Genomic DNA, 26,436 nt, shown 5'->3' with positions numbered 1-26,436 from the left:
TAGTTGATACCTAGTAAATTTGTATCGACTGTCACTGACTTATTATGTAAGTAGTACTCCACTTCCATATTCAATTCTGTTTTTAATGAGAAAGTGATTCCCATTTCATTATTTAAATTCCTTCCACCAGGTCTCACTGATAGTACAAAACTGTGTGTAGCTCTCTTTATGGCAAATATTATTGAGAGAGAGCATAGCCTGGGGATGAGGAAGACTTTCAGCGTTCCAGGGAACTATAAATTGCAAAGCAGTTTGATTCTTCAATCCAACTAAAAAAAAAAAAAGTTTGCAAATTTTACAAATATTAAAAGACCTGCTTTCAATATTAATGCAATGTCATTGGTTATGTTTTGTCTTCTTGGACCTAATTGGCTACATTTTTTGCCTCTTCATGAATGACTAAAAGAATTCTTGTTCAAAGTCTTTCAAAGGCTACTTTGTGCTAATTTTCAATTATTAGGTAAAGATTCCTAAAGGAATTGCAAAGTAAGACAATTTATCTTACATCAGTTGAATAAATGCTTAGGAATCATCTTTATAAAACATTTGAGAGGAAACAGTGAATTCAAATATGAGAGGATTGGTTTTTAGTGTTAGGAAGGACTATGCACAGCCCTCACCTTTTTTGAAGGCAATGTTCATAATTTAAATCTCAAATAAGAATAGATAACTTTTGTACACCTCCCTGATTGGCTAGGTATAGGAGGCTCCCACAGTTGGTGTATCTCTCTATTCCTTTAATGCCTTCACAAGTGTATCATTTCCAGCACCGATCTTCTACTTATACTTGATCCAATCTGACTGCTTTCCCCATCTTTGTTCAGTTTAATGCCATTTCTACTTACTATATAAGCACTTTCATGATTGTGATTCTAGGGTGTGTGATAGTTCTACTGTCCTTGGAGTAAATAGATTGTTGTAACAATTTTTGTAAATCTTTTCCATTTTTCTTCTCTCGTTCTTCTGTTTTCTTTCCATTTTTGTCCTTGAATTTCTTTGGGATATTTTGATTAGCTGAATATCTTGCCAAGCTTTCTTTGGACAGGTTTTATCCTTCCCTTTTTCTCTCCGCTTCATGAGATGCCCTCATAAAGCTTATGATTGTCCATCATCCTTATTCAAAAGGTTTTACAGATTAGTTCATATTTTAATTTTGGCAGATGTTTCTCTGCATTTGACAAGTAAATCATATATGCTGACTGAGGTGCTTTCTGGATTCCTTTGGTCTCTTTTTAGTTGACATTGGCTTAACACCTGGATGAAATTATTCTAGTAGGTGTTGATAACTTTTCTCTTGTCCATCTCCAATTTTTTATATTCAGTGGTGTTTAAAATTATTCAGCATTAAATCTTTTAAATTATCTTTTTCTCATTTCTTCCTTATAAATTCTGATTTTTATCTCTTAAGTCAATGATCTGATTATACAAAGTTAACTCAGTAATAAATCCCACAGCCGTAATAGTCTTTGCCTGTTCATTAAAATTTCTTTTCCGTTCTTTTTATTGTTCTTTGATACTCTACATATCCAATAACTTTTTTTCAAGAAAGTGTTCATGATATAAGCTTCTGTATAATTTATAAATCTTTGACCTCTATCATTTCTTTGTCTTTAACCATATTTTTCCATATATTTCTTCCCATCCTCATCTTTACCTTATCTTTGCACTGAATTCGCCAACAGAGTATATGTTGATTTGGAGGTCTTTATAAGGCTCCTCATAGAACTTTCCTACCATTTTGTTCTAAGCAACTAATGCTGATGCATAACTACAATTATCTTCATGATGATCTTTTTATAAGTACTTACCATATTCATACTTCAGTACATGATGACTAAATGCCCCTTAAATAATATTTCTTGTAGATTTGGGGCATACAATAAAATTACTCCAAAGAGTACCCATAAACCATTCTTGCATTTGGTTTCATCTTCCTTCTTCTGATTTTATTCCTATCAGTAAGGTCAAGATCAACAGAATTCAGCTCCTCCAGCTGTATCTTCACTCTCATCATTATAGGAAAGCCTCACATTAAGTGCCAACAATCAAGTTAAAATTTTTTGGTAGTCTAAAATCTGACTCTTAGAAATCTTTTCCCCCTTTCAACACTGCTCTGCCACCATCACTGCAAAGGAAGAACACAAGACTTAGAACAATTAATTAAATTAATTTTTAAAAACCTCTAAAAATTTAGAAAAAATAATTCACCACTGTTTAGCCAGCCTACTGATGACATGCCTCTGGTTGATTAGTGAGGCTATTATTGAGAAAAGAGATTTGCTCTCTCAGTAGGATCACTCTTGGAAGCCTTTCCAACACTGCAGAGCCAGCTAGATCACCAATGCTGCTATGCATAGCCTTTGGTGCATGACCAGGACCACCTTCACTTCAGGATAAGACTCCAGGAGTAGGACTTTTGCAGAGACATTTGAAACATTTGTTGTTGAAAATTCAAACCAGTTCTACTAGTCTTTGGGGTATATAAAGGTGAGCTTATTGTAGGTAATTCCTCTAGGAGATTAGGCCTCATATAGCAGTACCTACAGTTATCAGGCTGTGTATGATAAGAAGGGAAAAGGAGAGAGTACTTACGAAGGAGATGCTCATGTTACTTTGAATCATTGGTGGAAGGGAGAAGCACCTGATCAGAATCTCCCTTTCTGTTCTGACTTTCTGAAACCTTGCAAACAACCAGAGTTGATTTATCCCTAAGAAGTAAGGTAGCATTTGAACTGTCTGGGTTTGCCCAATGATAAAATAGACCAAAGGAAATTTTTAGATGAGTAAATGTTTTACACATTGTTCATGTTTAGTCACTGCTGAATGGTTAATGTCTTGTTTTGAATAAACTTAAATTATTTCTATTTTAAAACTTTTTTTAATGTATAGATGGAAAGTATAAAACTGTTATTTGCTGTCCTAATGATTTTCTGCCTTCTAGCTATTTTGAAACATTACAGGGTTAAATTGGAAGCTTTAACCCTGGAAAGACCAGCTCTCCAGGTTAAGAAAGCAATATTTTGTCAACAAGAGTTGAACAAGTAACTTTAGGGACGCAGAAATGAATTGTTGGCTAGTTTGTAGATCTTGTCAAACTAGCTTTTACCATTTGTGCACAAACCAATAATAAATACCCCAAACCATGTATTTGTCTGTTCTTGCAGTTTAGCTGATAGTGTCACTGGCCAATTAGCAACATCCCCAATATAAGAGCAAGTCTAAGGGCTGAATTAAATAGTGTGACTAAGTTCCATTTCCTATCATTCAGTAAGAGTGTTTGAGGAGGAGCCCAATCCATTAATTAAAAGGCTTTAAAAAAAAAAAACCTACCCAAAATCCTTGAGGCAGAATATAAAGGACATAGTTTCCATCTGTTATCCCCACTCCCACTGATATTAATAAGTTGTGAGAATCTCATATGCAATGTTTCAGGATGACTTCAAAGGATCTAATTTGAACTTGAAAACTCCAGGAAATTTTATTCTATGGCTTATTTTTAAGAATCAGTAGTGTCAGGTTCAGAGACTGGATATTTGCCAAACTTTTCAAACCATGTGTTGTTTTGGGCAAAGGAGCCAGCAGAAAGTGGTAGTGATATAGAGCAATATGTATAGTAATAAATATTTTACCTTTTATAAAGTGTTTTTCTCATGATAATACTCTGAGGTAGGCTGGAAGTTGTTGACATTTTATAGATGAGGGAACAGATTCAGAAAGGTGAAGTGAGTTGCCCACGGCACAGATAAAATTAAGGTGGGTCTGTCCATCACTGAGTCAATATATGTTTATAAAGTACCTATTAGGTGCCAGGCACTGTTCTTAGTGCAAGGGGTGGCTCTTTGAAAGCTCTTTGTCTTTTTGTCTCTATTTGTATTCCAAGTACTTAATACAATCTGGCACATAATAGGTGTGTGACATCCATAGTAAGTGGATGTAACACAGATAAAATCCTATACAGGGGATAGAGAAAGAACACTCAGAAAGAGAACCAGGAAAAACCAGTGTCACAAAAACCAGTGGAGAAGAGATTATCAAAAAGAAGGGAGTGATCACTAGTGTAAAAGCTTCAGAGATGTCCAGAAGGATGAGATCAAAAAAAGGCCATTAAGATTTGTTGACTGAGATCATTGGTAACTTTGGAGAAAGCAATTTCATTTGAATGAGGAGGTTGGAAGTCAAATGTGTAAAGAGTGTGGGGAAAGGAGGTGGAGATACCAGTTGTAGACAGTCTTTCTCAAGGAGTTTAACCACAAAAGGGAGGAAAGATATAGAATACTAACTACTAACTAATGGGGATGAATAACTCAGATCAGGGAGGGTTTTTTTGAAGGTACTGGAGACTTGGGCATTTTTGTAGGCTGTAGGCAAAATAGACAGTGAGAGGTTGAAGATTAATGAGCAAATGAGTATCATAGAGGGAGCATTCTACTAGAGAAGAAAGGATAGAATCAGATGACTTGGGTATGTAGAGAGGTTGGCCTTGGCAAGAAGAACCATCTCTTCATAGGAAATAGGTGAAGGAGGAAAGTTGGGGAATTCATCTTAGTGATGAGGTAAGGGAGAAGAGGTGTGTGTGTGTGTGTGTGTGTGTGTGTGTGTGTGTGTGTGTGTGTGTGTGTGTGTGTGTGTTCGTCCTTCGTTGCTGAAGAAGACCATGCCATCAGAGAAATGATGACATGACTTACACTTGACTTTGTTTTGAGCGATGGAGGGCTGTAGGGGGAGGAAAGGAGGGTCTTGGCAAATGGTCTCAGTTTCTTCAGGGAAATATGAAGCAAGGTTCTCAGTAAGAGAGTGAGGGAGAGGAAGCCAGAGGAGGTTGAAGAGGGATGAAGAGATTCAGAAAAGCTGCTGTGGTGGGATAGTGATAGTTGGGATAATGAGTTGATTATAGAGTTGTAAAAGGATTGCCTTGCTAGGGTGAGGTCCCAATGGAAGTTATATCACAAACTTGTTAACAGACCTCGGTCAGGAGAGTTGCTGGGGTTTTCTTCAGCTTAATTTGAAAGCTACATGAGCAGAAATGAAAGCAAAGGATGGTAGGAGCAAGCCAAGGCTGATGTTTGACAGGAAAACGGGGTGAGAGGTTTCAGCAGAGGACCTTGTAGAGTTGAACTAGTTAATGAGTCAGTCAATTGATAAACATTTATTGTCTACCACGTGCCATGTGCTGCATTGAAGGCACAAAGAAAAAGACAGAACTTGCCTAAGGGAGGAGATAATATGCAAACAAGCTATCTACAAGATAAATAGAAAATAATCAACCGAGGGAAGGGACTGGAATTAAGAGGGATTTGGAAAGGCTTCCTTTAAATGCTAAGATTTCAGGTGGGGATTTGAAGGAAAGCCAGGAGGCATAGATAAGAAGGGAGTGCTCTCTGGCCATGTTGGACCACCTGGGAAAATGCCTGGAGCCAAAAGATGGAGTTCTCCTTTGGGGAATTGCACAGTCCCAGGATCATTTGAAAGCATACAAACAGTGACTTTTGGGAGTAATCCTAAACTGGGATTTGGTAGGTATGATGGCAAGCAAAATAGGATCTTTTGCTGGTTTTGTTTTAATATAATCAAGTACCTCTGATTGAATCTTGCCTTTACCAATGAAGAGTCTTTACTGGGAGTAAAGTGCAGAAACAAGAGTTTTCTTTAACTAGAAACAGTGTATGTATTTGTATTGTGGATTATTTTAATGTGATTAAAGATCTTCCCCACCCATTAAGGGGAGTTTGATTAGGGAAGATTTGTGGGAAGGCCCATGCCTTTTGTTAAGGAGGCACTGGTTCTCAAGGGTTGTAATGCCCTCTGGCTCTATAAAAGGTATAAATACTCTGAGTTGAGGTTTTACTTTGGGGCATAACTGACTAGAAGTGTTTTGTTTGGCCAGATGAGACTCTGGGAAACTGCTAAGGAGCACCCTAGCTTTGAAAACTCAGATGTTGATCTTCCCTCTCTGTCAACTATGATCAGACAGTTGGAAGCCATGTCTATTGATCCTTGATTTATATGTGCTTGATTAAAGGAGATTGTTAACCCCTTGAAAGTTGCTTTCCTTTTATTAATGCATATCTAAGAACCTGTGATAGCAGGCACCCCTGTGTATGTCAGGGTGCTTACTGATACGGTAGGGCAAAGGATAAAGGACTAAAGGAAAAGAAAACAATGTAGAGTAGAATTGGTTCATGAAGTGGTAAAGATGGGAAAAGAGGAAAGTATAGCCAGATCTGGAAAAGGACTGAGGGACCAAGGATCAGGAGTTGAGGTGAGAACCAAGAACAGGGATTGAAGTTGCAAAACAGAAAAGTAGAATGGCAATAAATGAAGATCCAATAGAATTTCAGAGCTCTTGAACTGGTACATGAAAAACTTGTGGGTCAAGATTAAGCATACAATTATATAGCTATGGTTGCATAGGGGAGCAGGTAATGGGAAATGAGTAAATTGAGGACTTCAGAGGTTAGGGTATCTGAGGAAATATGAACCAAGACCCTGAGCCTCTTCTGGGGTCACTATCCAGTTACCACTCCTTGCTTCTGAACTTGCTTCTCACTCAGCACACATACAACTTGTGACCATGACCAGTAGATCTTCACACTGGACCACAATCCTTATACCCTTGTCCTCTCCCTATTCCTCCGTACTTCAGTGACCCAAACCTAAGTAGCAAGTTCAAGTGGCCAGTTTATGATTTGTAGGGCTCTTTGTGGGAGTTTAAACCACTTTTTGCCCTAGTATATAGCTTCTTCATGCATTAGAATCCTTCATGGAACTAGATTCAGTCCACAGACATTTCTGTCTGTCTCCTTTTCCCAACCTAAGCTGGAAAAAATGAGTGATTTTTTTTTTCTTAGATTTCCTGATCAGGACTTAATTTAGTACATTTTCTACCCATGTGCTAGAGCTTTGGGACCTTGCATCCTTCACCTTTTCAGATTTACTACTTCAGAATCATTAGATTGGTAAGACACTATTGTTAACTTCAGAAAGAACAGTTTTAGTTGAAAGATAAGATCAGAAGCCACACAGTATGAAGTTCATTTTTTAATTCAATTTTATTTTGTGTTGTTTTGAATTCTCTCCCACTGAGAAGGCAAGAAAAATGCCTTTACAGATACATATAGTAAGGTAAAAAAAATTCCTGTATTAACCATGTCCAAAAAGGGGAAAGAGAAAATATTCTTCAATCTGCACTGAGTCCATCAATCTCTGTCTAGAAGTAGATAGTGTTTTTTATCACGAGTCCTCTGGAATTGTGGTTGGTCACTGAATTGTTCAGAGTTCCTAAGTCTTTCAAAGCTAATTGTCTTTACAGTATTGCTTTTACTGTATATATTGTTCTTGTGGTTCCTCTCACTTCATTTTGTATCAGTTAATATATGTCTTTCTAGGTTTTTCTGACATCATCTCTGTCATCGCTTCTCATAAGTACAATAGAATTATATCACACTCATGTACCATAACTTGTTCAGTCATTACTCAATTGATGGGCATCTCCTCAGTTTCCAATTCTTCACCACCACAAAAAGAGAAGCTATAAATATTTTTGTATGTATGGGTCCTTTTCCTCTTTCTTTGATCTCTTTAGGGTATAGAACCAGTAGTGGTCTTGTTGATCAAAGGATATGCACCTTTATAGCTTTGAGGATACGGTTCCAAATGCTTTCCAAAATGGCTAAACCAGTTCACACCTCTACCACAGTACATTAGCATGTATTTTTCCATAATACCACCAGCATTTTTTATTTTCCTTTTTCTGTCTACTTTGCCAACTTGAATGGATATGAGTTTATAGCACCTCAGGATTATTTAAATCTTCATTTCTCTAATTATTAATGACAAAGTATTTTTTTAATATGATTATTGATACCTTGGATTTTTTTCCTCTGAAAAATGCCTATTTACATCTTTTGACCATTTATCAATTGGAGAATGGTTCTCCAATTTACATTTGACTCAGTTACTTATATATATTAGAAATGAAACCTTTATCAAAGAAAATTACTATAAAGTTTTTTCCCCCTAATTTGCCACTTCTCTTCTGAGTTCCACTGGTTTTATGTAAAAATGAAATTATGTAACCAAAACAAATTATCTCACTTGTTTGGTCATGAACTCTTTATCTAGCCATAGATCTGACATTAGATCTATTCTCCTCTAACTTGTTCATGATATCACCCTTTATGTCTAAATCATACACCCATTTGGAGACTGTCTTAGTGTGCAGTGTGAGATATTGGGCTATAACCTATTTTCTGCCAGACTATTCTCCAGTTTTTGATCTATAGTGAATTCTTTTCTCATTACCTTGCATCTTTGTGTTTATTAAACACTAGGTTAATGTGCTCATTTGCTTCTGTGTATTATGCTCCTGTATATATCTGCTCCTCTCTATTTTTTACATAGCACCAACTTGTGATTGCAGTGTTGTTGAGATCTAGTGATGCTAGATCCTCTTCTTTTCTACTTTTTTCCCCAATAATTCTCTTGATATGCTTGACCATTTGCTCTTCCAGATGAATTTTGTTATTATCTTTTCCAGCTCTGTAAAGTTCTTTAGTAGTTTAATTGATATGGCACTGGATAAGTAAATTAATTTAGGTAGTATTATCATTTTCACTTATTTTGGCTTGGCTTCACCATAAGCAATAATTATTTAAATCTATTTGCGTTTTGTAATTGTGTTCATGTAGTTCCTTCCTGTGTGTGTCTTGGCAGGTAGGCTCCCAAGTATTTTATACTGGCTGTAGTTATTTCAAATGGAATTTCTTATCTCATTCTTTGGTAATACACAGAAATATTGAGTGTTTGTATGGATTTATTTTATGTTTCACAACTTGGCTGAAATTGTTAATTGTTTCAATTAATTTTTAAGCTGATTCTAAGGTTTTCTCAGTAAACTGTCATAATCTGCACAAAGTGATAGTTTGTTTCTTCTTTTCATGGGCTTATTCTTTTAATTTCTTTTTCTTGTCTTTTTGCTATAGCCAGCATTTCTAGCACAATGTTGGATAGCACTGGTAATAATGGATTATTTCTGATGTTATTGTTAAAGTCTTTAGCTTATCCCCATTACATATAATAGAGATTCTCCATTTTATTTACATGCTACTTATCAATTTATGGAAAGCTCCATTTATTCCTATACTTTCAAGTATTTTTTAATAAGAATGAATGTTGTTTTAGGTCCTTGCATTACTGAGAAGAGCTAAGTCTATCAAAGTCAGTCATCACACTGTTCCTGTGTACAGTGTTTTCCTGGTTTTGCTCACTTCACTCAGCATCATTTATTATAAGACTTTCCAGGTTTTTCTGTAGTCTGCATGCTCATCATTACTTGTGTTTTCCAAATTTATTAGTGTATTTGTTTTTAGTTTTCAACAATCACTCTCATAAGTTCCAAGTTTGCTTCCCCTTGTTCCCTCCTCTCTCTCCAAGACAGCATCCAATCTTGTCTGAATTCTACACATGCATTCCTAAAATGAATGGGAGAAACCATAAGAAAGACAAAACATACCAAAAGAGAAAATAGTCTGCTTCATTCTGCAATCCATAGTTTTTTCTCTAGATGTGGATAGCATTTTGCATCATGAGTCCTTTGGAAATGTTTTAGGTCCTTGCATTGTTATGAAGGCTGTCTCAAAAATAGTCCTTGCACACTCTGGCTGTTACCGCATATAATGTTCTCCTGGCTGGCTCTGCTCACTTTACTCAGTATCAGTTCATATAACTCTTTCCAAGCCTCTCTGAAGTCTTCCTGTTCATTATTTCTTATAGCACAGTAGTATTCCATTACATTCATGTACCACAATTTATTCAGCCATTCCGCAGTTGATGGGCATCCCCTTTATTTCCAGTTTTTGGCCACCACAAAGAGAGCTGCTATAAATATTTTTGTACATGTGGGGCCCTTTCCCTTAATGAACTTTTTTTTATTTGTAAATGCTTTCAGCAATAAAAGAAAAGGCAGTTAAAGGATGAACTGATGCTGAGTGAAAGGAGTAGAACCAGGAGAACTTTTTACACAGCAACAGCCACAGTGTGTGAGGAATTTTTCCTGGTAGACTTATTACTTCATTGCAATGCAAGGACTTAAAAAGTTCCCAATGGACTCGAGGCTAAATGCCTTCCACATGCAGAGAAAGAACTACGGAATTTGATCGCAGAATGAAGTAGACCTTTTTCTTTTGTATTATGTTTTTTGTTTTGTTTTATGATTTCTCCCATTCATTTTAATTCTTCTATGCAGCATGACTGAGGTGAAAATGTATTTAATAGGAATATATGTGTAGAACCTATATAAAATTGTATGCTGTCTCAGGGAGGGAGTGAGGAAGGAGGGAGAGGGAGAGGAAAAAATCTAAGATATATGAAAGTGGGTGTAGAACACTGAAAACAAATAAAATAATTTAATTTTTAAGAATTCCATTAAGTACTTCTTTGTTTCTATCCCCAAATATTTATATGCAGTTTCATTTTTGTCTGAATTTTTTTTTTTTTTTTTACCTTGGCTTAATTTATTTCTTCTCCCAGATTTGTCAGTAGGCTTGGTTAGGCAGGCTACTAATGATGGCGTGGGTGAGATCCCGGCAGGTGGCATAGCCGCCCATGTCCGGGGTACGAACTTTGCCCACTTTTATCACTTTCTTCACAGCCTCAGCGATCATATTAGAGTGAAATTCCAGGTTGAGGTGCCTAAGCATATTGCTCGCAGACAGCAGCATGGCAGTTGGGTTGGCAATGTTCCTGCCCACAGCCTGGGCAAAATGGGTGCCTTGCGCCTGTTTCAAAAACGGCATATTCGACACTGTAGCTCTCACCGGGAACCACACCTGCACCCCCCACCAGACCCGCCGCCAGATTGTCAATGATGTTTCCGTAGAGATTGGGCATCACAAGCACATCAAACTGGTATGGATTCTGCACCAGCTGCATACAGCAGTTGTCAATGATCATGGTCTCAAACTTGATCCTAGGGTACAGCTCAGCCACCTCCTCACAGCACTGCAGGAAAAGGCCATCACCCAGCTTCATAATATTGGCCTTGTGCACGGCTGTGACCTTCCTTCGACCCTTCTTCGTGGCATAGTCAAAGGCGAACTTGGCAATTCGCTGGGACTTGGCACGAGTGACTATCTTCAAACATTCAATCACACCCCTGGCACTCTCGTGCTCCAGGGAGCTGTATTCTCCCTCAGTCTGCTCACGGATGATCACTAAGTCCAGGTTGTTGTGTCGAGTCTTGTACCCTGGGAGGCTCTTGACATGGACAACATTGGCAAACAGGTCCAGCTTACGCCTGAGCCGCATGTCATAAGAGGCCAAGTCCCCCTTGTACTCTGTGTCCATTGGGGTATGAATTTTTCCGATGATAGCAACCTTGTTTTCCTTCATGGAGCTCAGCACCTCCTCCAGTTTCTCTTCTGAGGCCACGTTCTGCATCTCACTCAGGTGATGTTCCTGGAACTCCACAGGGACACTGGCTGCCTTGAAAACTTCTTTGACAGCGTGCATGAGCTCAGGCCCCACACCATCACCAGGCAGCATAGTGACAGGGAAGGCGCCCTCCACCTTCACATCATCCACCGAGCTCCGCTGGGCGGCTCAGGTGGCAACCGTGGTGATCAGGCCCCTCCAGGCCCCGAGGTTCGGGGACGCCGCCAGAGCCCGCCTCAGGGTACGAACTGAGCTCAGGGTCGCCATCTTCTCCGATGCCCCTGGCTTAAGGAGACTTGGGGGGTTTGTCTGAATTTTTAATGAAATTCTAGATGGTTTTTATTTTTTTTTTTACCTACCTATTCTTTAGGATTAAGTTATTTTACAATTTTATATATTTGTTTCAAATTCTTTTTTTTATGTTATTATGGTCAGTAAAAATATATTGAGTATTTTTGCTTTTCTGTGTTTGTAAAGTTTGTATACATGATCAGTTTTTGTGATTATGTCATACATGGCTGCAAAGCAAGTATATTTCTTTCTATTCCCATTCATTGTCCCCCAGAGGCTCATCATATCTAAATTTCCTAAAATTTTATCAGACCCTTCATTTCTTTTTTGCTTATTATTTTATTAGATTCATTTTGATCTGACGGGTAAATTGAAATCCTTCACTATTATGGTTTTATTTTCCATTTCTCCTGATAATTCATTTAACTTTTCCTTTAACAAAATGGCTTTTCATGCCATTTGATGCATGTATGTTTAGTTATGATTTTAATGCATTGTCTATGCTACCTTATAGCAAAATTTCATTTCCTTATCTATCAATTTCATTTTGGTCCATTTTTGCTGTTACTTTGTGTGAGATCATGATTGCTAGCTACCCTTACCTTTTTTATTTTTGTAGAGGCATAGTTTACTTCAGCCTCCTTATTTGACTCTGTATTGGGTTGTTTTTTTCTTTTTCTGTTTCTTATAAACAACATTATTTTGGTTTCTTTTCCACTCTGCTATCCTCAAGAACATAAATTTATACTGGACCTATTGCTGTGGCCACAAGACTTCCTTCAACCATATTTAACTGCAAGGAAGGCAGATGGAAGCAATGTAGAATTGAGTTTTGTCAAGGCAAGAGCCTTAATAGGATAGTGAAGCAATGATAAAGTCCTGAGGGTCTATACATATCATCTCTCTATGTAGAAATGTAAACAATTTAACCTTATTTAGTCTTTTTTGGTTATATACTCATGTTTATCTTTTCATGTTTCTCTTGACTTCTGTGTTTGCCAAATTTTCTACTACCCTGAGGTCTTTACATCAGGAACACTTGGAAGTCTCTTATTTCATTAAAGGTCCATTTTTGCTCTATAGCTTTATAGTTAGTTTTGGCAGGTAAATAATTCTTGGTTCTAAGTTTCGATCTGTTGTCTTCTCAAATATCATAGTTCCTGCTGTATTGTCTTCTATAAGGTGACTGCTAAATCTTGGGTGATCCTGACTGTGACTTCTCCTTATTTGAATTCTTTCTTCCTAGCTTTTTAAAGTATTTTCTTTTTAATCTAGAAGCTCTGGGTTTTGACTATAATAATTCCTTTGTGTGTTTATTTTGGAGTTGCTTTCAGGGGATGACTGGTAGATTCTCTCAATTTCTATTTTGCCCTGTTTTAAGAGGGCAAAATACAGAGTGATATCTGTGTAGTTTTCTTTTATGATTTCATGAATATGATGCCTATGTACTTTTTGGTCATACCTTTCAGGTAATACAATGATTCTTAAATTTGTCTCACTTATTAGCTTTTGAAGTCAGTTGTTTCTACTATAAGTTACTTCATATTTTCTTTTAATTTTTTTCAGTCTTTTGACTTTGTTTTAATATTTACTGTTGTCTTACGGAGTTGTTGCGGGAATTTAGAGCACCTGAGTTCAAATCTAGTCTCACACATTTGCTACCTGTGTAATCCTGGATCACTTAACCCTGTTTGCCTCAGTTTTCTCACCTATAAAATAAGCTGGAGAAGGTAATGGCAAATTACTTGAGTGATCTTTGCCAAGAAAACCCCAATGGATTCACAAAGAGACACAATTGAAAAGCAACTGAAATTACCAAAAAGTTATTTTAATTAATTAGAAATAATAATAAAAATTTTCATCTGGAAGAACAAAAAGTCAAGGATATTAAAGGAACTAATAAAAAATGTAAAGGAAGGAGATTTTGCAGTACCAGATAATTAAGTCATACAATAAGACAGTAATTATCAAAGTAATTTGGAACTGCCTAAGAAATAAAAAGGTAGGTCAATGGAATGTAGTAGATGTACAATTTACAGCAGCAAATAAATATAACAACCTGGTATTTGACAAGTTTAAAGATTTAAGATTTGGGGATAAGAATTCACTATCTGGTAAAAAAAAAATTGTTGGGGAAATTGGAAAGCAGTGTGGCAGAAACTGGGCACAGAACAGTGTCTTACACCATTTACCAAAGTAAGGTCAAAAGGAAGCACTGATTATAGAATGCTATCTCAAGAAGTATAGCGACAAAATGGTAGAAAGATGCAGCATGGTATCTAGTGAGGATGATTGGCTAGTGAGGAATGAATGGATCAAGTGAGGGGTTTTTGAGGATGAGAGTGACACATAGGCATGCTTGAAACAGCCAGTAAACAAGGAGAAAGTTAAGATAAGTGAGACAATGGGGGTGATACATGGGGCAGTCAGTTGGAAAAGAATTGGATTAAATGAGTTCACTTATGCACATAAAATGGTTAGCACTGGCAAGGAAAAGAACCATCTCTTCATAGGAGACAGGTATAGGCAGAGTTAGCAGAGGAAGGAATCTGAGTGGTGTGAGGTTAGGAGGAGAGAAAAGTGGAAGTGCTTGGGGAATAACCTCAATGTTTTTTTTTTCAGTGAATTATGAGGCACCACCTCTATTGCTGAGAGGAAAGGGAATAATGGAAAGTTTGAGAAGGAAGGAAAAGACTTGGAAAAGATCTTGTGGTGAATGAAATAGTGAATCAGGTAGTCAGGAGAGCCTTGCAACAGTGAGGACCCACTTGAGATGACAAAATATAAAAAGGTAGATGTTCAGTCGCTCGGTTATGTCCAATTCTTTTTTTATATATAATTTTTATAAACACATTTTATTTGTTTTAAATATACCATTAGAACTGAAACTTCTTGCCATCATTTCACTTCAAAGGAGAAATCAATCCAAACACATACTGGTGCTTTTCAAAAGATAGCAATTAAAAGGGAGGCAGTGTCAGGTATTTGATACCTTTTTCTTTTAAAAACCTTGACTGAAGAAAGAGACATGTGACCAAAAGTGTTATGATCATTCATTAGAGATTTCCATCACTATCTGTACCAATTATTTAGATGACAGTACGTCATGTCCAATTCTTCATGACCAACTGTCAATGGGGTTTTCTTAGCAAAGATACTGGAATAGTCCAATTTTATGCAGGCAGGGATTAAGTGACTTGCTCATGGTCACAAAGTAAATGTATGGGGTCATCCTTGTTTTTCTGACTCCAAACTCACTGCTCTATCTGATGAACCAGCTAGCTGCCCCAAATGGGTAGTGGACCTAGTCAATATTCTGATATTTTCTGTTTTGATTTTTCTCCAGTTTAATTCAGTAGTAGTAAGAGTGAAGGCAATGGAAAGTAGAAGTAGTCAAAAGCTAGGGCAGGGGTGGGGGACCTGTGGCCCTGAGGCTACATGTGGCCTTCTAGGTCCTCAAGTGTGGCCCTTTGACTGAATCTAAACTTCATGGAACAAATGCACTTAGTAAAAGGATTTGTTGTGTAAAACTTGGACCTAAGGACCTAGTTCCCTACCCCTGGGCTAGGACTTGGCAGGGCAAGGTTTTTGATTGGAGAAAATGACAGAGGACTTCAGAGAAGAAAAGGTAGAATTGAACTAATTCATTAAGGGGTCAAGATGGAGAAGGTAGGGAAGTCCAACTAGTGCAATGGTGGTAGCCTGGGAAAAAACTTGAGGTTTGGAGAATGAGGTAAGAACAAAGAACATAGTTTGGGGTTGCAAGGAAAAGGTTTGGAAAAGCCCCCAAGTGGGATAATGAATCAATTAGGGAATTGTAAAAGAATTGCCTTGTGATAGTGAGTGTCCTATTTGAGATTACATAACATAGTGTGTTGTGTAGTGTGCCCAGTCAGCACAGTTGCGATGATTTTCTCTAGGTCATTTCAGCAGCACGTGAGTAAAATAATTCAAGGGCTTGGCAGGGCAAGGTCTTTGATTAGATAAGGTGGCAAGGAACTCCAGAGAAGAGGAGAGGGCAAAGTTAAACTCATTCACTAAGGGTTCAAGATGGAAAAGGAAGACAGTATAGTCATTGTATGGGGAGGCAGGCCTGGGGAAGAACTGAGGGGTGGAGGGATTGGTGGTTGAAGTAAGGACAAAGAGCTGAGTTTAGCATTGAAAGGCAGAGGGAGAGTTAAATAACTATGGTTTTTGATAAAGTAAAGGAATTTCAGAGCTCATAATCATAGAAATCGTAGATTACTTGTGAGGGATGGCAAGATCAAATATACAATTGTCTCTGTGTAGCTATGCTATGGTGGAAATCTAAATGATGGGAAATGAACAGGTTGAGGCATTTAGAAATTAGGGTGCTTGGGAAAGCACCAAAATATGTTTTAAGTTCTCTAGTATTAGGGCAGGAGTTGAAGTGAAGAGAAAAACTGTGAGCCAAGTTCCTGAACTCATTCAATTGGTAGATAATAGTTAACAGAGTTTTGATCGTGTACTAAATATGGATTGCGTGGACCTCAAAGGAGAGGTTAATGAGTGATAGAGGTAGAGGTAGAGCTGGAAGATGACATTGGAGAGCAACTACCCAACCTAGACCAGTGAGCCAAGGGGAGTGGTTGAAAGTGCCACCAGTGCTGGAAAGGGAGTCTGTATCAGAAGAAAGCCAGGAGATGAAAGTGAGAAGAAAAGGATTTGAGACGAAAGGATGTTTGTTACTTAGTGAATACGTATTCCAGAGGTAACAGTGGAAGAAGCAGATAAACAGTTTCACAGCATGTCACATGTAACAAGCTAGTATGTGTCGGAGATGGGTCTTGAACTGGGATGTTCCTGATTCCAGGGCCAGACCTCTATTTGGAATCTTGAGATTATCAAACTTACATTTTGGAAAGACTTTCCTGTCATGGTTGAAGAGGCTGAGTTAGGGAGAGAAAGCTGGGAAAGCAAACCTACTTCCTGAGAGGACTGTATTTAATTGGAATCTTGCAAAGAAGCATAAAGAAAATTCTTAAAAGTTTGGCTGGTGTTCTGAGATAGGTGAACAGTGGAGCTATATTTTAGAAATGAGACGTCAAGACGTCAAGAATAGCAGTGATGGTTAGAGACGGTTCTGGCTATGATCTTTCTTCCTGCTGCTGAAACGTTGTAATAGTTTGTCTTTGTTTTACTGTTTGACCAGAAGCACTGGTGCTGCTTTAAGCTTAACAGACTACAGATTTTTATATTTAAATAAGTAATATTTAATAAATGGGGGGGGGGGTTCATTCAGAACTATTTGATTAATGAGGTATTCCAGTGCTAGTAAATAATAAGGAAATATCTAAACATGTGTCCTCAGGATGATGGGAATAAGTGAATTAAGTAGTGGGCTGTGGTGTGAGTTCCCCACATGAAAATGTTTGGCCCTAAAATCCTGTTACATAAACATATGTTTATGTATATATGGCAACCTTATTTCTGTGCTTACATCTATCAAGTTCTGTATGATCTATCCTTTGCAGCACGTAGCCCCTGGAGAACAGGGAGAGATCTTAAGACAAATTATATGGATTTATAGGGCTATAAGAGGCAGATGTAGTTCTAGTTTTCGGTGTATTTTAAAAGGCAGTTGAAAACGTTTCCACACAAAAAGCTTGCTTCTACTTAGTTGTTCTGGTTTAAATAGGCCATATTGCATAATCAGCTTCACAGTATTTTATGCTGTCAGTTTCTCACATCATCCCTTTAATTTGGGGAGTGGGAAAGCCATCATACTTTCAGTGCTCATTTTCCATTCCATTCTGTCAGGCAAAACGGCAGAAACGTGGCTTCATGGGAAAAAATAATTTGCTGTATCCTTTAGATGGTAACTTTTCTCTGCATTTGACCATGGGGAAAATGGATTGTGTTTTGAATTGGAATAAATTAAGCCTGTAAATATAGAGGGTACCCTTTCAAATTTTTTTTAAAAAATCCTAAGCCTTAAGTGATAATTATTTTACAGAACTTAGATGCTTCCAACTTGAATGTTCTTGAATGCTACAAAGTGGAGATATTCTATAATTTGTGTTTAACATAATATGTGTTCTAAGTCATTACTTCATTAAGCATTCAAACACATTCTATTTGAAGTTTAATTAGTTCACTTTTTTGTCTCTTTGCTTTTCAGATTTCAGATTTTGGATTGGCCAAATGTAACGGCCTCTCTCACTCCCAGGATCTCAGCATTGATGGACTTTTTGGTACAATTGCTTACTTACCTCCAGAACGTATAAAAGAAAAGAGCAGATTTTTTGATATCAAACATGACGTGTACAGGTTAGTGCAAAAACTTCCTTTGCAGGGGCAATCTGTTTAAGATAACTAGTTGAGAAATTCTTCCAGAACTTAGCAAGTTCTTCTGTGGTAAGTATCTGGAAGAACTTCCAAGCCAAAGACTTGATCCTTTACTCATGCAAAATAATTATGTATTTGCTTCATGGACCTCAATAAGTCATGTCAGCTTAACTTTTGTTGAGGCTTTTTAAAAATTGTGACTGGTTTGGAAGGGCATGGAAAATTTCTTTTTCCATTTTAAATGCTTCTTAGCTGCAGGTAAAAAAATGTTCAATGGTTTGTGGAAGTGTCAATTAGAGTCATTTGTGTTACTGGGCTGACAAGTTATGGCATTTTTTTTGGTCTGGCATTTTTGCAAGCTGCAGATTTTATTTGTTGAGTGTTTGTAGAAATTAATTGCTTTATGTGTTCATGCATATGTCTACTTTTCCAAGATGTGTTCCTTCTGTCTAGTATTATGTGAATAATTCTTGATACCTAATAATACCTTGTACAGATATTTTAAATAAATAGATGTGGGAATGTGTGTGTGTGTGTGTGTGTGTGTGTGTGTGTGTGTGTGTACTAATTCAGTGGAATTTTACAGCTGTTATCTGTCCTTTTTCCTTTCTCAGAGCTTGATGATCTTAATTACCTTGTACTTCTCTTAGGAAAGGGAAGCTAAAAAGAGAAAGATCCAAGTATTTCATTGATGTTTTGTTCCTTAGCAAAGGACCACTTGACTTTGACTTTTTACTTTTCTGCCAATCATTGTGGAAACTTTTTAAGAACTATTGATTCTGAGAACTTGGTTGCCAGGTTTGAAATTGTTAGTGTGAGTGTATGTGCATGTGTGTGTGTATGTGTTCTTAGCTATACTTTTTAGTTAGATGTCTAGAACTAGTTATAGTTTTCAGAATCTGGGAAAAGATTTTCTCTATTATTTCAAAATTTTGTGATTTAATTTTTGAGCTTACAAATTTCAAATTCCTATATCCCAAATATTCTTTGAAATTTTCTCAAGTTCCAGTGAGATACTTTCGAAAGTTCTGAACCTTACTTCTGTATTTATTATCACCTCAATCCATGCTACGTAGATTTTTGGTTCCTTTTAATGCACATTTGGTGAGTCTTTGATTTAAATAATGTATTAATTTTATAAAAAGTTGATTGTAAAGCAAATGCATTCAAAGTTAACTTTATTCAATTAAAATTATTATAGACAAAGCTCCCTTTTTTCAGATTCTAGATTTATTCTTTCAGAACATGTTTTACCCATGTGACAGTTACTGAGCATATTCCACAAAGATTAAGCTAATGAAGTAGGCAGCTCACAAACATATTTTTCTTTTTCAGTTTTGCCATTGTTATCTGGGGAGTACTCACACAGAAAAAGCCCTTTGCAGGTAAGTGAAATTTTCTGTTTATGTTTGGGTTTAGTATATCATGTACTTGGACATTTTAAAGCTGTTTTCCAAATTAATATGCTTCCTTCATTATTAATGATAAATAATACAAAGTATCCACGAATACCTTGTGCTATGCAAGTTCCTTGAAAGGGGTAATGAAAATGGAAGACAGGTTAATTAATGCCTACTTTGTCTTTTCTGGGGCCTCTGACCCACTTACCAGTTCAGGAATTGATTATAAAAATCTTGAGAATATCGAATATACTAGAGAAAGAAACTTAACTTTTTTCCCCATTCTGCAGAACTTTTCATTTCTATATGAGGAATTATCTGATAAAACACAAATCCTATTTACTACTTGGGGAAGAAATATGGATCGATCATTCTGCAGCTCATGGATTTAATATCTTTCTCTTTCTTAGTTAACTAGCATCCTAGGAATCAGTATTAAAAATAAATAAGGGAGAAAAAATGTCTTTCCGAGTATTACAACTTATAGATCTTCTTGGCAATTTACTATAAATAGAAAGGACATGGCTTCTAGTGCTTTTGTTTAAACAAGAAAAAATCATTCGTCTTCCTGTCACTAATCGTCATTCATCCTTTCCCAATCCCTCTTGTTTCAGACTACAGTCAATATAATCACATGGTTTTAGATGGCAGAATGCAATCTTTTTATGTCTTGTATAGATGACAGCTTAAGTTCCAAGTACATGAGCGTAAATGCCAAGAATAAAAGACCTTTGTGTTGGATTACTGTGAAGATACCACAGCAGAAAGCTGAGACTTTATCAGGCAATTCAGTTGGAAATGCTTCATGTTTTTGTGTTCCCTAGAGGTGTAATTTAGTAGACATCTCAAATGTTGGAACTTGGAGATTTTAATAATCAATATAATAGTGAAATATACTTTTAAAGGTTGAAATTACACATAATTCTGAAGTACTACTAAGAGAATACTCTCACAGCTTTTAAACTGAACAAATAATAATCCACATCTGCAATGATGTACTTTTATGACTTTTTCAAAGAAAGACTCACCTTAGGTTTTAAGTAATATACTACCATGTCAAAGTTTGCTTCTTTGTGTTAATTATAATTCTAGTCACAAAGACATCAAAACTAGAAACACATTAGGGATACCCTTTCCCCAACTTGAAGGTTGTGTCTTCTGGTGCTTATGCTCCCCTCCCCACAAATTTACTTGTAAATTCTAGAATTTTGCTTATCTGCCAGTATCATTTTATAGTTGAGGGACTGGGCAGAGAGAGGTAAAACAACTTCCTGATGGCCATACGTGTAGAAAATAGCAGACAGAAATTCATACACAGGTTCTCTGGCTCCTTTTACAGCATGACATTTGAGAGAAACACTTAGCAGCAGTCAGAATGTCATGGCATCCAGGGGAATAATATTATTTCATCCTCAGATTACTACTTAGGACTTCTTTCTCTTGCTGATTTGATAAAGAAGAAAAAGACTTTGTCCTAGGATTTCCTGCATGTGTGTCCCTTGTCCCTAATTGGCATTAGTTACTGACTATGTAACAATTAAAACTGGCTAGATCAGGAGTACTTAACATGAAATCTATGAACAGATTCATGGAGTCCATAAACTTGGATGGAACAAAAATGACAATTTTATTTTCACTAGGCTGAAACTGAAATTTAGCATTTCTTTCCATTGTGACTGTAGCAAACATTCTAAGAAGGGGTCCCAATAAGCTTCACCAGACTGCCAAAAGGGTCCATGATTAAAAATTTCTGCACAAGATGGATGCTGATTAACTGCTCAGCTAACTAGTGACGTGGAAAGGAAGGAGAGGAAAAATCTTTCTATATTTTTATGTGTCCCATTGCCCGATTAATTGAAAATACAAAATTCTTAAATGTAATTCTTTTTAAAAATTTTCCCATTTATCTTTTTTTCCACTCCTTCTGCTCTCCAATCTATCCTCCACATAGCCGCCAAAATAATCTTCCTAAAGCAAGTTTTATCATGATATTTCTTTGCCCCAAAACCATTACTGGTCCCGAATAAGATACAAACCCTGTAGCCTGGCATTTTAAATCTCTTTAGTCTGCCTCCAACTGCCTCTCCAGACTTGCTCTGCATTACTTTCTCCACGTACTCTTTTTTTTTTAAAAAGAGTTTTATTTTTCATTATCACTGTCACTTTTCCCTGACTACCCCCTCCCCTCAAAAAGCTCTCCTTTATAAGAAAAGTCAAGCAAAATACATAGACATGTCAGAAAATCTATGTCTCATTCTGAGCCTTTAGTTCACTATCTCTTCTGAAGTTAAGATTGATCACTGCATTGATCATAATTCTGTTTTGGACATGTTAAATTTGAGATGTCTATAGAGCAGTCTGAAATGTTCAGGCAATTGGTAATGCAGGACTGAAATTAAGGAGAAAAACTTCAGTTAGATACATAAATCTGGGAATCTTTTGCGTAGAGAAGATAAATTGAGCCCATCAGAGCTAATGAGATCCCCAAGTGAGAAGGTATGGGAAAAAAAAACAGAAGAGAGGGTCCGGGGCCAATCCTTGGGATACCTGCAAGTAATGGGCATGGCATGGGTAAAGATCTACTACAGAAGACAGGTAGAAAGAGAATAAAAAACCCAAAAAGGAAAGAGTATGCAAAAGAAAAACATGGTCAACAGTGTGAAATCCTGTCAAGAAAGATGGAAACTGAGCCAGCAATTAAGAAATCACTGGTAAATTTGCAGAAAGCACTTTCATTTGAATCATGAGCTTGAAAGCCAGAGTTTTGTAAAAACTAAGAGAAGAAGTGGAGACACTGAATGTAGATGATTGTTAAAAGTAGTTTAATAAGGGAAGTCAAGATTAAATTAGTAGCTAGCAAATACAGTAGGATCTAGTAAGGGATTTTTTTTTTAAAGAATGGTAGAAACTTGACCATGTTTGCAGGCATTAGGGAAATGAACCAGGGAGACTGAAAATGAGAGAGGGAAGAGAGGGAGCGAGAGAGAGAGAGAGAGGGAGGGAGGGAGGGAGGGAGGGAGGATGTGAGCTATTGATATGTTGGAGAAAAAGAGTGGAAATGAGATCAAAGGAACATATAAAGAATATATACAGTGTGTGGCCTTGGCAAGCTGGTGAGCCACCACATTATCAGAGACTGTAATGAAAGAGGGGGATTTTTTGAGTTGAATTGCATATATATCACCGCCAATCTTCATTATGGTATGGACATAAACTTGGATTTTTTTAAAAGCAGATGCTATCAAGGAGTAAAGGCTTCAAGTATTGTCCTAGTAACCAATTGTCACTATCATTGTAGAGCAAGTGTGGGTAAATTCACAATGAGTCATCACCAACTGCTTTACCATTGGTTAACAAATAGTTTTTTGTCCCAATTCCCAGAGTCCATTTTTGGGTGGTTAAATCAACAATTAGTTAAATGCCTGCTTTGCGTCAGGTATTTTGCTAAGTGTTGGGATAAAAAGAAAGACAAAACAAAAGTCGCTGCTCTCAAGGACTCCAGTCTAATGGAGTGGACAACATGCAAGTAATTGCACAAGCAAGATATACACAGGGTAAATTAGACATAATACCAGAGAGAAGGCGCTAAGATTAAGGACTGGAAAAGGCATCTAAAAGAAGGTTAAGTGAGGATCTGCACAGTGGAGAGAGAAGAGAACCTTTTGAGGAACATAACATCACAAAAACGGGCTAAGCAAAGATATATGCAACAGTGTGGAAAAATTTTATTTTCATGACAGTTCTGTTAACAGCTCAGTAATTTAAATTTGATAGTTCTCTGTACTTTTTCCCATACTTATCTTTTTACCCAGAGATAAAAAATTCTCCTTTCATTTTATTAGATCTGCTGTAACTTGTTTGCTTTTACTTTTCAGATGAGAAGAATATTCTGCATATTATGGTAAAAGTAGTAAAAGGTCATCGCCTGGAGCTACCCCCGATTTCCAAATCTAGACCTCGTGCCTGTAGTAACTTGATTAGACTCATGCAGAAATGCTGGCAGGATGATCCCCAAAGTCGGCCAAGCTTTCAAGGTAATGTGCTACCTGTTAATGTCCATCCTAAAGCAAAATGCCTTAGCATTGACTTCTCTTCAAAATATTATAGTTTAATTACTCCACTGGACTTAAGGTGACAAAGTTCAGGGTACAGAATAGGTTCATAGGGACCTTAGAGGTCATTTAATCTGGTCTGGTCTGGTCCAGTCACTCATTTTACAGAGGAGAAACCACAATGTGTTTGAATTGGTCATGAAAACTACACAATACAACTGGTTGGTCAGCTAGTACTTACTAAGTGTTTACTCATGTGCCACGTACTTTGCACACTGTTGACTGAGAATACAGGTAGAAAGAAAGACAATCCTCATCCTCAAGAAGTTTACATCCTAATGGGAGGAGATAGCACATTTAATAAAAGGAGGATTAAAGGTGGGGAGGAGAACAAAGTTAACCTGATTGGAGAGGGGGAGAAAACCATAGTAGAAGTAGTCTAGAAGGCTGCCTGTAGAAGAATGAGACATGGCTACCCCTAGGTTGCCCCCCTTTAATGAAGGCTCTGGGATGAGACATCTAATCAGAGGGAAAAGCCACAGTGGCAAAGGGTACTTCCAATGTGTCAATTCCAAGGCTTGAGAAAGGTTTAAGTCAGGATAGAGGAATATTGGAGAGGACAGAACACAGAAAACTGTAGTCCAAGATTAAAACCTGAATGAAAATGTTAGCTAAAGCATTAGCATAACATTTTGATTTCCAACACCAAAGACAAAGATACTAGATGTAAAGCTCACCCTACCCCCTTAAGGCTAGCTTTGGCAGAGCAAAAGATACTGCATTTGAACATCTGATGTTCTGGTATAAACTAATTATAAAGAATATTGAAATAATATTTGGCACAATAACCTTCTTTATGTATATCATTAAGCTACAACTGTGGTCTTGCTCCTTTGAGGAAGGGACCATTTTACAGAAAATAAATCTTAAATAAAGGAAATTTTATTTGTTCCATTTTAAGGTAACTGTGTGCAGTTGAAGATAGTTCTTTTTCCTTCTATACAAAGAATAATTAACACTTAAGCTGAATGGAGATGTGTGTGGCTTGGTGAATAATTAATTCATAATAATGTTTATTATGTGCTAAGACCTATGCTAAGCACTGAGGATACAATACAAAAGTATGATGGTCTGTACTCTGTGGACTGGAACTTATTTTCTTCTTTTTTTGTTATTTAATTTTTTTTACCCCAATTACATGAAGGCAAGTAATTTGATATAAGTTCTACATGTGCAGTCATGCAAAACATATTTCTATATTAGTAATGTGTAAGAAAACACCAAAAAAAACCCAAGAAAAACAAAGTTTAAAAAATTATGCTTCAGTCTGCATTTAGACTCCATCTGTTCTTTCTCTGGAAATGGATAGCATTTTCATCTCAAGTCCTTCTGAATTATCTCAGATCATTGACTTGCTGAGAATAGCTAAGTCATTCACAGATGATGATTATACAGTATTGCTGTTTCTGTACACTTTTTTGGTTCTGTTCACTTCCCTTTGCATCAGTTCATGTAAGTCTTTCTAGGTTTTTCTGAGAGCATCCTGCTCATCATTTCTTAAAATAGCACAATAGAATTCTGTTCCAGTCATATGCCATTTGTTCAGCCATTCTCCAATTGATGAGCATTCCCCCAATCACCAATTATTTGCCACCACTAAAAGATCTGCTATGAATATTTTTGTACATAAGGATCCTTTTCCTTTTTGTTTTATATCTCTTTGGGATACAGACCTAATAGGGGTAACTGGGTCAAAGGGTGTGCATGCTTTTATTATATCTAGTTTTGCTGGGTAGGTGATTCTTAGTTGTAATCCTACTTCCTTTGCCCTCCAGAATATCATATTTGAAGCCCTTCATTCCTTTAACGCTAAATCTTGTTTTATCCTGTCTGCTGTCTCCATGATGTTTGATTTGTTTCTTTCTGGCTGTTTGCAAAGTTTTCTCCTTGACCTGGGATCTCTGAAATTTGGCTATCATATTCCTGGGAGCTTTCATTTGGGGATCTCTTTCAGGAAGTGATAGATGGCTTTTTAAAATTTCTATTTTACCCTCTAGTTCTAGAATATCAAGGCACTTTTCCTTGATAATTTCTTAAAAGATGATGTTTGGGTTCTTCTTTTCATCATAATTTGCAGGCAATCCAGTAAATCTTAAGTTACCTCACCTGGATCTGTTTTTCCAAGTGAGTTGTTTTTCTATTGAGATGGTTCACATTTGCTTCTATTTTTTCATTCTTTTGATTTTGTTACTCTTTGACATTTCATGGAATCATCAGTGTCTCCACTCATCCAATTCTAATTTTTAAAGAATAATTTTCTTCATTAAGCCTCCTTTTCTATTTGGCCAATTCTGCATTTTAAGAAGTTCTTTTCTTCAGTGAATTTTTGTGCCTTGTTTTTTTTAACATTTTGCCTATTCTGTTTTTTATGGTGTTATTTAAGGTATGTTACCACTGGTAACTGTTACCATGGGTATGAGAGCTTCTGAGCCCTTTTCAGGGCTTCTTCCCACCATTGGTGTCCACCTGATTCACCCACCTCTTTACCTGTGGCTCCAAGAAGCAATAGCATGCCCAATAGTCACACTCTGGTAAACCGTTTGGCCAATCAGACTAAACCAGGTTAAGGGTAACTGAGGTGTCTACAAACTGTCTGGTAAATCAGGGGGGTGTCTAGTTCAAGCATGTGAATAATTCCCCTGGTGGAATGAGCAGATGAGAACAACTTTTTACAACGGCTATGAAGGTGAGCTGAAATGGGGCACTATTGAGCTCCTTTGCCTTCTAGAATTCATGTTCCATGACCTTCTTCTTTAATATTGCAGGTATCAAATTCTGTGTAATTCTGATTGTGTCTCCCTGTAATTTTCCTTGGAGTTTTTATTTGGGGATTTCTTTCCTAAGGTGATTGATGAATTCTTTCAATGCCTATTTGGCCTCTAAGGATATCAGGG

The 26,436-nt window shown here is 37.0% G+C and overlaps 2 protein-coding genes across 3 annotated transcripts in view; one reads left to right on the top strand and one right to left on the bottom strand.

The window, feature by feature from the left end:
- The window catches only part of RIPK4 (receptor interacting serine/threonine kinase 4), a 57,741-nt gene that overhangs the window by 21,387 nt on the left and 9,918 nt on the right, over window positions 1-26,436 (top strand). Inside the window, exons 1-4 of one of the 2 annotated variants that reach the window (XM_072614767.1) lie at window positions 14,237-14,512; window positions 17,864-18,012; window positions 19,366-19,415; window positions 23,306-23,464. In XM_072614767.1, the coding sequence (XP_072470868.1) occupies window positions 14,495-14,512; window positions 17,864-18,012; window positions 19,366-19,415; window positions 23,306-23,464 (376 nt within the window). In that variant the 5' untranslated portion in view covers window positions 14,237-14,494. Of the gene's footprint in view, window positions 1-14,236; window positions 14,513-17,863; window positions 18,013-19,365; window positions 19,416-23,305; window positions 23,465-26,436 lie in introns of those variants that run through there. The other variant, XM_072614766.1, reaches the window with a different exon arrangement.
- On the bottom strand, window positions 10,482-11,721 carry LOC140506982 (isocitrate dehydrogenase [NAD] subunit beta, mitochondrial-like). Its single transcript, XM_072614768.1, is given in 2 exon segments — window positions 10,482-10,760; window positions 10,762-11,721. Coding segments are annotated over 2 exon segments (1,164 nt in total). The 5' UTR covers window positions 11,698-11,721; the 3' UTR covers window positions 10,482-10,532.

Source organism: Notamacropus eugenii, chromosome 5, assembly GCF_028372415.1.
Source record: "Notamacropus eugenii isolate mMacEug1 chromosome 5, mMacEug1.pri_v2, whole genome shotgun sequence".
Taxonomy (NCBI): domain Eukaryota; kingdom Metazoa; phylum Chordata; class Mammalia; order Diprotodontia; family Macropodidae; genus Notamacropus; species Notamacropus eugenii.
The sequence above is the reverse complement of the archived record's forward strand: the minus strand, read 5'-3'. Positions and strand labels throughout refer to the sequence as shown.